Source organism: Mustela putorius, unplaced genomic scaffold (assembly GCF_011764305.1).
Source record: "Mustela putorius furo isolate JIRA1106 unplaced genomic scaffold, ASM1176430v1.1 tig00003962_pilon_pilon_pilon, whole genome shotgun sequence".
Classification (NCBI taxonomy): Eukaryota; Metazoa; Chordata; class Mammalia; order Carnivora; family Mustelidae; genus Mustela; species Mustela putorius.
Genome location: NW_025422106.1, coordinates 13,100,954 through 13,116,099, shown reverse-complemented (window position 1 = coordinate 13,116,099; position 15,146 = coordinate 13,100,954). Strand labels below are relative to the sequence as shown.

General features: G+C 34.3%; 1 protein-coding gene across 1 annotated transcript in view; it reads right to left on the bottom strand.

Annotated features, from left to right (window-relative positions):
• The window catches only part of BRIP1 (BRCA1 interacting helicase 1), a 180,137-nt gene that overhangs the window by 82,885 nt on the left and 82,106 nt on the right, over positions 1-15,146 (bottom strand). Inside the window, exons 12-14 of the mRNA XM_045070134.1 lie at positions 13,045-13,210; positions 12,807-12,947; positions 8,476-8,637 (exon numbers count right to left, since the gene is read on the bottom strand). Coding sequence (XP_044926069.1) covers positions 8,476-8,637; positions 12,807-12,947; positions 13,045-13,210 — 469 coding nt within the window. The remainder of the gene's footprint in view (positions 1-8,475; positions 8,638-12,806; positions 12,948-13,044; positions 13,211-15,146) is intronic.

Below are 15,146 nucleotides of genomic sequence, written 5' to 3'. Positions count from 1 at the left end.
CCTGTCAACACCCAAATCATCTAAATTCAAAAGCTGCCAATCTGAAACTGTCAGCCAAAAAGAAAAATCCATTGGTTATTATTACGAAGATTGACTATAGATGGATAGTAAAGATTGTAACCAAGACAAATGCCTGGGGCCTCCAAGTTTTTCTATCTCATATTAAATTCAAATAAATTGCTTTAATATGGATATTGTAAAGTAAATTAATCATGAGTTAAACTTAACCAATTTGCCTGTCATTTCACCAAAATGCTTTCTATATCTATGCTCTCAGCCATGGAAAATATAGTTTAGAATCAAAGTTAGAGAGTGGGGGATACACGAGCAGTTTGAATGCAACTTCTAGATTTACTGCTTGACCCTTGCCTCTTTGAGCTAGAAATCTATCCAGCTATCCTGACTCTAATTAAACTTAACTTCCCTGCACTTATTCTCCCTAGATTTTTCACTTAAAAAATTATAATCGATATATTTTTATAAAGGTCCTTTGAAGCCAGATATGACACAAACACACACATATTACTTATAGAGAAATGGCATGAATGACTATTTGCATGCATACACACACACACACACACACACACACACACACACACAAATAAAGCAAAAAGCTGGTTATTTAAGTAGCTACTTTCCAAATGATCTCCTATTTTTCAGAACATTTGATCACTAACTCATTAGAAGCCACTTTTCAGCATACCTCTTCCTAGTAGCTCTTATGTCTACCTTCCAAGGATAATAGTTTACCTCACAAACAAAGCTAAATGTGAAAAGCAAATATAAATACTGATATACAAATATATAGGTATTCATATAAACCTGTATATTATTCTAAATAAAAACAGACAAAATTAATAATTATCAGATCAACTATATATCATATATCAAACTCTAGAATGCTAGCTATTATGAAGATAGAACTGGGCCAGAAAATCAAGAGTCCTAAGGCACGTGCTTTCATTAATTAAACATATGACCTTGGCCAAGTAATTTGAGTTGTCTACTCAGAATATAGTATGTGCCCAATAAATGTTTGTTAAGTAAAAAAAAAAAAAAAAACGACGAAAGAATGAACAAAAGAATGAATATTGTTTAATTAAAAAGAGAAATTTTTATTTTTTAGTAAAGATTTTATTTATTTTTGAGAGAGAGAGAGAGAGAGAGAAAATGAGCAGAAGACAGGGAGAACCAGACTCCCGGCTGAGCAGGGAGCTGGAAGTAGGACTCAGTCCCAGGACACTAAGATTATGACCTGAGCCGAAGGCAGACACTTAACTAACTTAGCCACCCAGGCACTCCAAAACAAAAAATTCTTAAGAATTACACCTAACCTCAAAGAACCCCAAAGGCCTCAACACCATGATGATTCTTTCTACTTAACATTGTGGAAGAAATGTTCTTTAAAAAAGCTCAGTTGATTACTTAAAATAAGGCAAATCCATAATCTATAGAAACTTCAAGCATCTAAATAAGGAAAAAAAAAAAGTTTAAATGGAATAATTTGGTTTCTCCTTCAGACTAAATGCAATATAGCTTAAAAATGAGAAAGACCGGGGTGCCTGGTAGCTCAGTCACTAAACTGAGTTCTTTAGTTCTTTAGTCATTAAGCTAAAGTTCTTTCACACAGCTAAAATCATGAACTCATGATTATAAAAATATTTTCTATAGAAAGAAATTAAAAACATAAAACTAAAAAAACCTTTTTCTATGACTTTGCTAATATGATCCCCTCAGTCTAAAATACGATCTCCACTACCATATCCACCATTGCAAATCTACCCACCTTTTTTTAACACCCACTGAAGTAGCATCTCCTCTAGAAAAGCATCACTGATTCATTCAATCAAATGTGGTGTTTTCCTGCTCTTAATTCCTTATCACTTTTATCTTCCTAATGATTAAAGATTTTGTCAAATACCATAGAGATTTGTACATAACATATTTGATACTGGTACCAAAACTGAAATCATCTGGAAGGGATAAAAGAATGATAGCTCTTGTTCATCTCTGAATCTTCAACAGGGCTTTGCAGTCCTTGGCATGAAGTACACATTCAGTAATTATTTCCTCAGTGGATCCAGTAGATAAAAATAAATGTGAATAACATTACTAAATTTCCCAGAAAGATCTTAACTGTAATATAAACAAGTTTCTCAATGTAAATAATTTTGGTATTTTTAAAAATTTAATTAAGAATATTAAAAGTTAACAAATAATCCAATCAAGAAATGGGCAGAGGACATGAACAGACATTTCTGCAAAGAAGACATCCAGATGGCCAACAGACACATGAAAAAGTGCTCCAAATCACTCGGCATCAGGGAAATACAAATCAAAACCACAATGCGATATCACCTCACACCAGTCAGAATGGCTAAAATAAACAAGTCAGGAAATGACAGGTGCTGGCGAGGATGCAGAGAAAGGGGAACCCTCCTACACTGTTGGTGGGAATGCAAGCTGGTGCAACCACTCTGGAAAACAGCATAGAGGTTCCTCAAAATGTTGAAAATAGAACTGCCCTATGACCCAGCAATTGCACTACTGGGTATTTACCCTAAAGATACAAACGTAGTGATCCAAAGGGGCACGTGCACCCGAATGTTTATAGCAGCAATGTTCACAATAGCCAGACTATGGAAAGAACCTAGATGTCCATCAACAGATGAGTGGATCAAGAAGATGTGGTATATATACACAATGGAATACTATGCAGCCATCAAAAGAAATGCAATCTTGCCATTTGCGACAACATGGATGGAACTAGAGCGTATCATGCTTAGCGAAATAAGTCAAGCAGAGAAAGGCAACTATCATATGATCTCCCTGATAGGAGGAAGTGGTGATGCAACATGGGGGCTTAAGTGGGTAGGGGAAGAATCAATGAAACAAGATGGGATTGGGAGGGAGACAAACCATAAGTGACTCTTAATCTCACAAAACAAACTGAGGGTTGCTGGGGGGAAGGGGGTTGGAAGAAGGGGGGTAGGGTATGGACATTGGGGAGGGTATGTGCTTTGGTGAGTGCTGTGAAGTGTGTAAACCTGGTGATTCACAGACCTGTACCCCTGGGGATAAAAATATATGTTTATAAAAAATAAAAAATTAAAAAAAAAGAATATTAAAAGTTCCTTCTCAATACAGAAATAAATATGCAGGGATTAGAATGTATTGATCTATGGTACAAATCAGAGATGTTAGCCTGTAGTTCTAAAATATCTCAGATTTTAGACACAATAAGGAAGACTTGGACCAAGGAGAATCAATATCCATCCATTTATGTGTTCACTGAACAAGCATCTATGGAGAACTTATTATGTGCCAGTCATGATGCCTTTGCTACCTGACTGCATTTCACAAATCTCATTTTACTTTACTCAATCTTCTCTGCATATGCCAAAGAAGCAAATCCTGATCCTAATGGCTCTTCTTAACTCTTTTCTTACCCTGATGATTTACCCCTGTGTAGGAAGAAGTCTAAGATAGCTTCCAAGACTTCTGCCCTCTGTACACACTCTGTATAAACTTCTCCCCTTCACTCTGAGTGAGATAAATGTGAATAAGAAGATTTCACTTCATGATTAGGTTATATTATGTAGCAAAGGTAGAAGGACTTTGCAGATGTGACTAAAATCCACCTCAACTAGTTTTGAGTTAATCAAAAGGAAGATTAACCTGGGCGGACCTGACTTGATCAGGTAAAATCCTTAAAAGATGATTGCTATTCTGAAAAGAGACACCCTTGTTGGCTTTGAAGAAGTTGCCATGTGGTTGAGAGAACCACATGCCTAAGACATCAAGGCAGCCTCTATTTCAACATTATAAAGTAATATATGAAAAACCCACAGCTAACATCACACTCAATAGAACAAGTCAGGGATGACGGTTTGTACCCCTTCTATTCAACATAGTAGTTTAAGATCTAGGCAGAATAATCAGGAAAGAAAAAGGAAATAAAAGATATCCAAATTGTAAAAGATATCCAAATTGTAAAGGAAGAACTAAAATGATCTCTGTTTGCAGAAGATATGATCTTATAAATAGAAAGCGAAAGATTTCCCATCCCCAAACCCACCAAATATAAAGCATATAAAGCAAATGAATTCAGGCAAGTTTCAGGATACAAAAATCAATGCAGAAAAATCAGTTCTCTTTCCATACAGCAGCAATGAACAACTGGAAAAGGAAGTTAAGGAAACAATCCATTTGCAACAGCATAAAAAAAATACTCAGAAATAAATTTAACCAAGGTTAAAGAGTTGCACCCTGAAACTACTAAACATTGATGAAAACAATTAAAGAAGACATAAATAAATGGAAAGACACCCCATGTCCATGGATTGGAAGAATTAATAATATTATTAGTAATACCACCAAAACAAAATATAGATTCAATGCAACCCCTATCAAAATCCCAACAGCATTCTTTTGCAGAAAAAGAAAAAATATCAATCCTAAAATGCACTAGGAATCCTGAGGAACTCCAAATAGCCAAAACAATCTTGAAAAAGAATATTAGAGGATCTACACTTCCTGATTTTAAAACTTACTGCAAAGTTGAAGTATTTGAAACAATAATGGCATGAGGATAGATTTATAGATCAAGGAAAAAGAATAGGAAGTCCACACTTAAGTCCTTGCATATGTGGTTAATGGGTTCTCAAAAAGGATACCAAGATACTTCAATGGAGAAAAGAGAATCTTTTCAACAAATGTCACTGGAAAAACCCGGTATCCACATGCAAAAAAAAAGAAGAAGAAGAAGAAGTGGACCCGTAGCTCACATTATATATATAAATTATCTTGTGGTGCCTGGGTGGCTCAGTTAATTGAGCATCCAGCTCTTGGTTTCAGCTCAGTTGGTGATCTCAGGATGGCGGGATCAAGCCCTATGTCTGGCTCTACACTCAGCACAGAGTCTGCTTGTCCCTCTGCATCTGCTCCTCCCTGTGTTCTCTCACTCTCTAAAATAAATACATAAATAAATAAAATCTTTTTAAAAATTACCTCAAAATGGTTAAAATATCTAAATGTAACAGCTAAACTATTGAGCACTTAGAGAAAACATAGGGGGAAATCTTCATGATATTGGATTTAGCAATAATTTTTTGGTTATGACACCAAAAGCTGAGATAACAAAAGAAAAACAGACAATTAAACTTGATCAAAATTTCATAATTTAAAACTTTTATTCATCAAAGAACACTACCAACAGAGTGAAAAGACAAAGAATGACAATAATATTTATAAAGCATATCTCTGATAAGAGATTAATATATAGAACATATAAAGAACCCCTAAAACTCAACAACAGAAACAACAAAAACCTGATTCAAATATGAGGAAAGTACTTGAATGGACATTTCTCCAAAGAAGATACACAAATGGATAATAAACACAACAAACATCACTAATCATTAGGGAGATGCAAATCAAAACCACAAGGAAATACCACTTCATACCCATTAGATGGCTATGAACCAAAAAAAACAGAAGACGACAAATGTTGGCAAGGATGTGGAAAAATGGAAATCTTTATGCAGTGTTGTTTTCTAAATCTAAAATTGTACAGTTGCTGTGGAAAACAGCAGGTTGGTTCCTCAAAAAGTTATACAGAATTACCATATGATACAGCAATACCATTTCTAAGTATATATCCCAAAGAATTGAAAGCCAAGGGCACAAACAGGTATCTGTATGCTAATGCTCATAGCAGCATTATTCACATTAGCCAAAAGGTGGAAACAACCCAAGTCACCATTGAGAAATGAATGGATAAACAAAATGTGGTACATACAGTGGAATATTATTCATCTATAAAAAATAAAACCTTGATATATATTATAACATGGACAAACCTTGAAAATATTATATTAAAGAGAAATAAGCCAGTTACAAAAGGGCAAATATTGTATAATTCCATTTACATGAGGTACCTATGACAGAAAAATTCTTACAGACAGAAAGTAGAATAGAGATTACAAGGAACTGCAGGGAGGGGATCTAAGGAGCTACTATTTCATAGTTAGAGAATTCCTTTTAAGGATGATGCAAAAGTAGTAGAAACGAACAGTGTTTATGGTTGCATAAATTGCAAATATATTTAACGGCACTAAACTGTATACTCACAGAACGGTTAAAATGATATATTGTATGTTATGCATGTTTCACCACAATTTTTAAAAAAGAAATAACAATATATTAGAGGAATAGGTCAAAGATTTGACCTCTGAGGTGTAGGACTGAAAAGTGAGAAGTGAGGAAGGGGACTGCTGTTTTTCATTATAATCATTTTTTTATTACTTAATTATGTATAAGAATTACTTGGGCAACAAATTAAACTTTTAAAGCTTAAATAAAGAAATTATAATAATTCAAAAATGAAAAACTGGAGAATTTTTTATATGTTTTATAGAGAATTAATATCCATGTGATCTATTAAAAGTCGATACAAATCAATAAAAAAGATATATATGGTACAAGGATAATAAATTAGAAAACAAATAAGCAAAACCCCCAGAGAACTATCAATCCCACTATTAATAAAAGAAACAAACTAAAACCAAAACAAAATACTTTTTGAAAGCTTATTTTCTGTATCTTCCCATCGATTTTTGTTGAAAAGGTAGAAGCAGAAAAATAATCCATTTGTTAAGCCAATTGATAAATCTGCTAAAAAGTATACTTAAATGTTAGGCTCTGTAGTCATCCAATAATCCTCAATGTCAAAAACTATAAAATTAATACTGTGCTAAATCTATTCCAAAAATTAAATTTAGGAGGTAACATTACTTTTATATTTAGCGTAGTTACTTTTCTCCTACCAAGTGATATATTTCACCTAAATATATTAAGAATTAGAATATATTTTTAAACTATTGAAATTGGCTAATAAAAATTTTATTATTTGAGAAAATAATAAAAGATACTAAAAGATATAGTTCATTATTCAACAGTCTGTTTTTTCACTGTACCTTTTTCAATGGCAATTATATTATTGTCAATTTTAATAACTTTATATCAGATTTGGTTTTCCTCTATATACACAAAAAATAGAAACAAACAAACAAAAGATACCAAACTACCTCCTAGCATATAAAGAATCATTCTTACAATGCCTTTGAAGCCTAGAATATGAAATCTTTCATTTATTCAACTGGGCATTTCTGGCTCACTTTCTGGGATTGTTACCGAGATTTTACTCTTCTCTAGTTCCAAAGCTTTTTAGCTTTCCTTAACATAGCCGTTTGGTGTAATAAATGTTCAGACTCTGGGATAAACATTGCTTTCTATTAAGAATTTTGAAGATGTTTATGTCCACTTTATTTTTGGATGTTCTTGTAAAAAAAAAAAAAAACCTATTTGATTCAATTTCTTCTGAAAGCAATTCCTTCAATTTATCTACAGGAAGACTAATTTACTGTCTCTGTTTAACAAAGTATGTGTCTTAGTCTCCTTCAGGCTGCTATAACAAAATACCTCAAGGTGGATAGCTTTTAAACATAAGAAATTTATCATGTACAGTCCTGGAGGCTGGAAAATCCAAGATCAAGGCACCAGCGTCAAATTTGGTGAGGGCCCACTTCCTGGTTAATAGCTGGCACCTGTTCTCTATGTCCTCACATGGTGGAAGGAACAAGGTTTCTCTCAGATCCTCTTTTATAAATATTAATCCTATTCATAAGAATTCTGACCTCATGGCTTAAGTACCTCCCTCAGGCCATACTCCTAATATCACCATCTTTAAGGGTCACTTGATAAAGTCTTTTACTCTCAGGAATTATATGTCTTTTACTCTCAGGAATTATATAGGACTAAAATACACTATAGAACTAAATTTTACACAAGAAAATATTATTAAAAATCAGAATGACTTTAAAAGCTAGAAAAATATCTAGCCAAATACATGAAGTAAAAAACATGAGTAACAAAGGAAGTCTGACTTTAGATTCAGATTAATGAAACATTCAAAAGTATCATTTATGGGGTGCCTGGATGGCACAGTGGGTTAAAGCCTTCAGCTCGGGTCGTGGTCCTAGGGTCCTGAGATCAAGCCCTGCATCGGGTTCTCTGCTCACTGGGGAGTCTGCTTCCCTTCCTCTCTCTCTGCCTGCCTCTCTACCTACCTGTGATCTCTCTCTGTCAAATAAATAAATAAAATCTTTTAAAAAAAAAAGTATAATTTATGAAAGTGAAGAATGCTTTCCTTAAGCTATGAAAAAATCAAGCTGTCCCTAAAATAAAAATAATGTACCCATGAACTGTCCTTATACAACTAACCTTGCTTGAAGACTTTTAATCTTAGAATTTCAAGTAAAACAGTGATTGAGCAAGCAATATCTTAATAAATAAGTAAAATTATATATGATGCTTAGAAAACTAATTCTTCTGTTGCTTCTGAACTCTGAAAGCTTATCATGGTAATTCCGTGTGATTTTTTAAAGGCAAAAGAAAAAATAAATGTTGCCTTACCTTGTAAGATGGCAAGAAACACAAAATTCCTTGGTGCACAGTATGACACACAGATAACAAAAGTTCTCCCACTTCATCCTGGAACTCAAATGTTTCTGTGTGCTGGAAGGTAGCACAGAGATTCCGACCCTTGGGGCCCGACCCAATGGTGCCCACCCAAACCTAGAATATAAATATGTCATATTAGGGTCATGCCTAAACTACGTAAATTAGCATTTAGTTGAGAGCTTTAATTTTATGTATGTCAAAAGAAAATCAAGCAACAAGTTTAGAGGAAATTTATTTTTAAATTGTTGCTGTTTTTCAATTACCATTAATTATATATATATATGTATATATATATATATATATATAATTTTATAGAAATTTTACTTTAAGCAGACCACTTACCACTTACAATAAAAGCAAAAACTTTCACTTATCCACTTCCTCAATAGCTTTACAAAACTAAGCATGTAAGAAAATTTTGTGGGATGTGAACAAATGAAATGAGTAAATCAGAAATGATTCTAAACTCTTACAAGATGTACAATCTGCTGTAGGTAAACCTCTAAGACTCAACTATGACAAGAGCTACGTACATTCAGTATTAATATACTTAACAAATTTATAAACTCATTGATGCTCAAAGATCTATAGTCTTAAAATATCAGACCCACCAAATTTTAGTTATTTGCAATTGTTCTACGTTCATATAGACCTAGCTTTTGTATACTTAATTTGACTAAGAAAAAGAAAAAACTTATTAGTAATCTAAAGACAATAAAGGCTTCAGATTGTTGAAAAATGTAATAGTCCTATATTTTCAAATGATGTATAAGACTGAGGTATATTTTGCAGGGTGACATCTGAGGGACACCAGTTTAACCAACTTTTAACTAAATGATTAACTAGTAATAAGACAAACTGATACTGTTTTTTGACATGAGGCAAGGGGAAGTAACAATATCACCTATATACTAATGTTACCAAACTGCTTAACTTGAATCTTTTTTTTTTTTTTAAGATTTTATTTTATTTATTTGACCACAGAGTGAAAGCACAGCAGGGGGAGCAGCAGGCAGAGGGAAAGGGAGAAGCAGGCTCCAGAGCAGAGAGCCTAACTGTGACCTGAGCAGAGGGCAGATGCTTAATGATTGAACCACTCAGGAGCCCCTAACCTGAATCTTATCAAAGAGAAACGATCATAACATCCAGATTATAAAAGGGGTGCCTGGGTGGCTCAGTAAGTTAAGCTTCTGCCTTTGGCTCAGGTCATGATCCCAGAGTCCTGGGATAGAGCCCCACATCGGGCCTCCCTGCTCAGGGGGGATCCTGCTTCTCCCTCTCCCTCTGCCTGCCACTCTGCCTACTTATGCTGGATTTAAGCACCAAAAGTTTAGCACATGAAAAAAAAAAACTTCAAATAAAAAATAAAATCTTCAAATCCAGATTATAAGACATTCCTCAAGATAACTGCTAACTTGAATTCTATAAAAATGTCATGAAAGATAAACAAAGACAAAAAAAGTCCAAAAACAGTTTTAAAGACTAGAGATATTAAAGTCAAGTGTAAAATGTAATACTCAATTGGATCCTGGATCAAGAATAAAAATAAAGTATAAATACATTTTGGAAATAACTCAAGAAATACAAATATGGACACTATTGCACCAATATTACATTTCTTGGGTATGATCATGGTATTGTGGCTTTGTAGGATTATATACTTGTTCTCTAATTAACGATTTATTTATTTATTTATTTATTTGTGAGGCAGGGAGAGGGGGAGAGAGAGAGAGAGAGAGAGAGGCAGAGAGGCAGAGAGAGTAAAAGGGAAAGAATCCCCAAGGCAAGCCCCACATAGGGCGCATTGGGTATGAGGCCTGCCTGGGATTCTCTCTCTTCCTCTCCCTCTGCTCCTCCCTGCCCTCTCTAAAAAAAAAATAAAATAAAGATATATTTTAAAATAGAAGAACTCGAGGCGCCTGCGTGGCTCAGTGGGTTAAAGCTTCTGCCTTCAGCTCAGGTCATGATCTCAGGGTCCTGGGATTGAGCCCCATGTCGGGCTCTCTGCTCAAGTGGGGAGCCTACTTCCTCCTCTCTCTCTGCCTGCCTCTCTGCCTACTTGTGATCTCTGTCTGTCAAGTGAATAAATAAAATCTTTAAAAATAAAATAAAATAAAATAAAATAGAAAAAATCAAAAAAGCTAAGAGTTTATTCTTTAAAAAGATTAATAAAAGTGATAAACTCGGGGCGCCTGGGTGGCTCAGTGGGTTAAGCCGCTGCCTTCGGCTCAGGTCATGATCTCGGAGTCCTGGGATGGAGTCCCACATCAGGCTCTCTGCTCAGCAGGGAGCCTGCTTCCTCCTCTCTGCCTGCCTCTCTGCCTACTTGTGATCTCTCTCTGTCAAATAAATAAATAAAATCTTAAAAAAAAAAAATAAAATAAAAGTGATAAACTCAAACTGACACTGATTTTTTAAGAAAAGTAAAACCAGAAAATACAAATTGACAATATCAGGTAGGGAATAAGGAGAACATGACGGCAGAACTCACAGATATTAAAAAGATAACAACACACTTCACAATAAAATACAAATTTTTAAAGTTGGGGGAAATATTATAATAGAATTCAACTGAATAATTAGCATTTTTCTTATTATGACCCCTTGACATAATAGGTTAAATGTGCTTTTGTGTACTAGATTGGGAACATAAAGCCTATAACAATAGTCTTATGAGAAAATATATGTTCATTTTATTAATGACTTCCCATATTTATTTGGACCTCTAAAAAAGGCAACTTAAAACTTACAGAACATAGAGAGCACTTGTTATGAGCACTGGGTATTCTATGTAAGAGCTGAATCACTAAATTGTACACCTGAAACTAATATAACACTGCATATTAACTGGAATTAAAAAAAATATATTTTAAAACTGTGGTACGTGGGGCACCTGGGTGGCTCAGTGGGTTAAAGCCTCTGCCTTTGGCTCAGGTCATGATCTCAGGGTCCTGGGATCAAGCCCCCGCATCGGGCTCTCTGCTCAGCAGGGAGTCTGCTTCCCTTCCTCTCTCTCTGCCTGCCTCTCTGCCTACTTGTGATCTCTGTCTGCCAAATAAATTAATAAAATCTTTAAAAAAAAATGTGGAACTTAAAAGTGTGTACACACACACACACACACACACGCCTTCAAAAGGAAAACAACAACAATGTGCAATGAGATATATCTTGCACCACTCCGAATGGCAAATAAAAAGATGAGAAATAAATGTTGTTCAGGATGTGGGAAAAAAAATGTGGAACATATATTTTTTCTTCACTATTGTTTGTAGCAATGTCTCTAAACAGGAGCAGTCTGTCACTACAGAAAGCACAATTCTTGGTTATATAGGAGCTTAACATTCAAGGTTCCAACCTACTAAATATTATTAGTTCCTCACAAGTAATTGTGAAAACTAAAAATGTCCCTACACATACACCTTGGTTGAAAACAACAGCTTTATGGGACATCTGGGTGGCTCAGTCAGTTGAGCATCTGACTTCAACTCAAGTCATGACCTCAGGGTCCTGGAATCAAGCCCAGCATCAGGCTCTGTGCTCTCCCCCTTCCCCCACTCATGCTCTTTCCCTCTCCAATAAATAAGTAAAATTTTTAAAAAGAAAAAAAAAACAACAACTTTATAAAGAACTAGAAATGTGTTAGGTGCGCAGATGCTAAGTATGTAGCATCATAAAATTACTTCATAAGAAGAAGCAGAAGGTAGATTGACAAATAACAATTCATATGTTCCTAGGAAATTAAATCACATTTACGTGGTATTGTTATAAAACATTAAAATCTTAAGTTATAGGACTCATGAGAGTACTTTTAATTCATTTCAGATATTCAAACATATGCTGAGTACTTGCCATATATATATATATATATGCCAAACGCTATTGTTCGGTATTAATCTAGGTGCACTGGAGGACTGGGGACATAAAAAGAATAAGGATATACCACTGTCTGTTGGAAAAAAGAAACACATGAACAAATAATTATGCAATAGGAACTATGGCAAACACATTAATTTTTTTTGTTTTAATTCTCATTTTTAAAAACCTAAAGCATACTTAAATGAAGAAACTGCAATATAATCTTTCCATCAAAAGTGTCTATTTTTATTCACTGAACTGAAGGAAAGCTATTTATCAATATTTCCTTCTGTTGGCATTATCAAATAGCTGATAGATTTTTCTTTTGTTCTATCAGGTTATGTTAGTATTTCAGGTACCTTCTAATTTTCTTTATATAAAATTATATGGCAGCAAAAAGACCAAGAGGCTTCAAAAAACATACTAACCTGTGAGTTATTAATGACATGATTGGCCTCTAGCTGGATAGTAAATGTAACACCAAGTTCCGAAGAAAAGGATTTCATTGGTGATAATGTCCCAGATGTCAAAACAATTGTCCAAACTTTGCCATTAATATCTGAAAAGGCCTAAAAAGAAACAATATTAGATACATAAAATCATCTTTACAAGTGTAAAACATTGAGCAAAATGAGAGAATTTTCATTTACAACATGATAGGCTTACCACAGCTGGATTTAAGCACCAAAAGTTTAGCACATGAATTGCAGTTTTCTGTCTTGAACGTTTCTTATTTTTTGCCAGAGCAAAGAATCCATTTTTATCTGAAGTATCAATCTGATTTATCCAAGAATAAGTCTGTTGAATAGCAACTTTATAATCATCTGCAAATCTGGATGAAAATAAAATGGTAATTAGATGGCAAAACTTTATGAAACACATAATGTCCCAGCTACATAAATATAAAAACTGACTGAATTAAAACCAAATTGAGAGTCCTGGTATTTTCCCACTCAAAGATAACACCTTCCCCACCAACAACTCTACCGCTAATTAAATTCAGTAATTCTGATAGAAAATGAGCCATTAAAACTTACAGTCCACTTCCTCTTAGAGCTTAGATATTATCTAAACATCCATCCCTTAGCATTTACCACCCCCATGTTCAAACAATACATAAATCAAGGGAAAACCAGAATTAAAATCCAGGTCTCCGAAATCCTAGTCTAGAGCTCTTTGCACTCTGTGTTACATTATCAGTCACGAAATAGATAACAGTTATCCTTAAAGAAACTAAACAGTGGATTATACTTTATTACTTTTTCATTACATGAGAACATTGAAAGAATTTTTACTCAAAGTTTTAAAAGTTTAGGAAACAAGTTATAAATTTTAAGTTCCTTTATAATATGGGTTTCAGTCTTCATTAACCTTTAATGAAGGTATTGATCTCTGTGATCCCATCCAACTTAAAATTTCTTTCAAGAAAAGGCTATGCACACTGCAGCTTAAACAGATTAAAATACAGTTTTCTCTACCATGCCTTCACAATAATAGTGACTGTTAAGAGACATCAGATCTCAAAGTTCAAGTCAGGGACCCTACAATCCTTGGAGAGAATTTTATAAAAGTACTGGGAGCTAAAAACTATAAAACATTTAGAAGAAAACATGGGGGGTGGTGTGTGTGGGTGGCTCAGTCAATTAAGCATCTGCCTTCTTCTCAGTTCATGATCCCAGTGTCCTGGGATTGAGCCCCTTATCAGCAGGGAGCCTGCTTCTCTCTCTCCCTCTGCTGCTCCCCTGCTTGTGCTCTCTCACTCTCTCTGTCAAATAAATAAATAAAATCTTAAAAAAAAAAAAAAGAAGAAGAAGAAGAAGAAGAGAACATAGGGGAGAATCTTAATGATACCAGATTTGGCCATATATACCAAAAGCACAAGCAACAAAAGAAAAAATAAACTGGACTTCATCAAAATTAAAAAACTTTTGTGCATCTAAGGACACACAGAATGGAATATATGTGTAAAACATATCTGATATGGATTAATATGTAGAATATACAGGTAACTTTTACTACTCATCAACAACAAAAAACAACCCAATTCAAAAATGGGCATAGTACATGAATAGACATTATTCTAGTGAAGACAGGTAAATGGACAATAAGAACATGAAAAGATGCTCAACAACATTAGCCATTAGTAGAGGGTAGAGTAAATCAAAACTAAAAGCTACTACTTTATACCTATTAGGATGGCTATTATTCCAAAAGCCAGAAATAAGAAGTTTATTTGACAAGTATGTCAAGCAACTAGAAATGCTGTGCATAGTATAGGAATCTAAATGTCCAGTTGCTATAGAAAATAGTATGCTGATTCCTCAAAAAGTTAAACAGAATTATCATATGATCCTGAAATTCCACTGCTAGGTATTTACCTGGAAAAATTGAAAGCAGGGACTCAAACATACTTGTATATCAATATTCACTATACCATTATTCACAATAGACAAAAGGTGAAAATAATCCAAATGCCCATCAACATAACAAGGGATAAACAAACTATGGTATATACATACAATGGAATCTGACAATATTCAGCCATAAGAAGGAACGGCATTCTGATATATATTACAACGTGGATGAACCTTAAAAACATTATACTAAGTTAAATAAGCCAGATGCAAAAGAACAATTATATGATTCCACTTTGTAGGAGATACCTAAAAGGGGCATATCCATGGAGAGAAAAGAAGAGAGGTTACCAGAGATTGTGGGAAGAGGGAAATGGGAAACATTATTTCATGGGTATAGAGTTCCTGATAAAG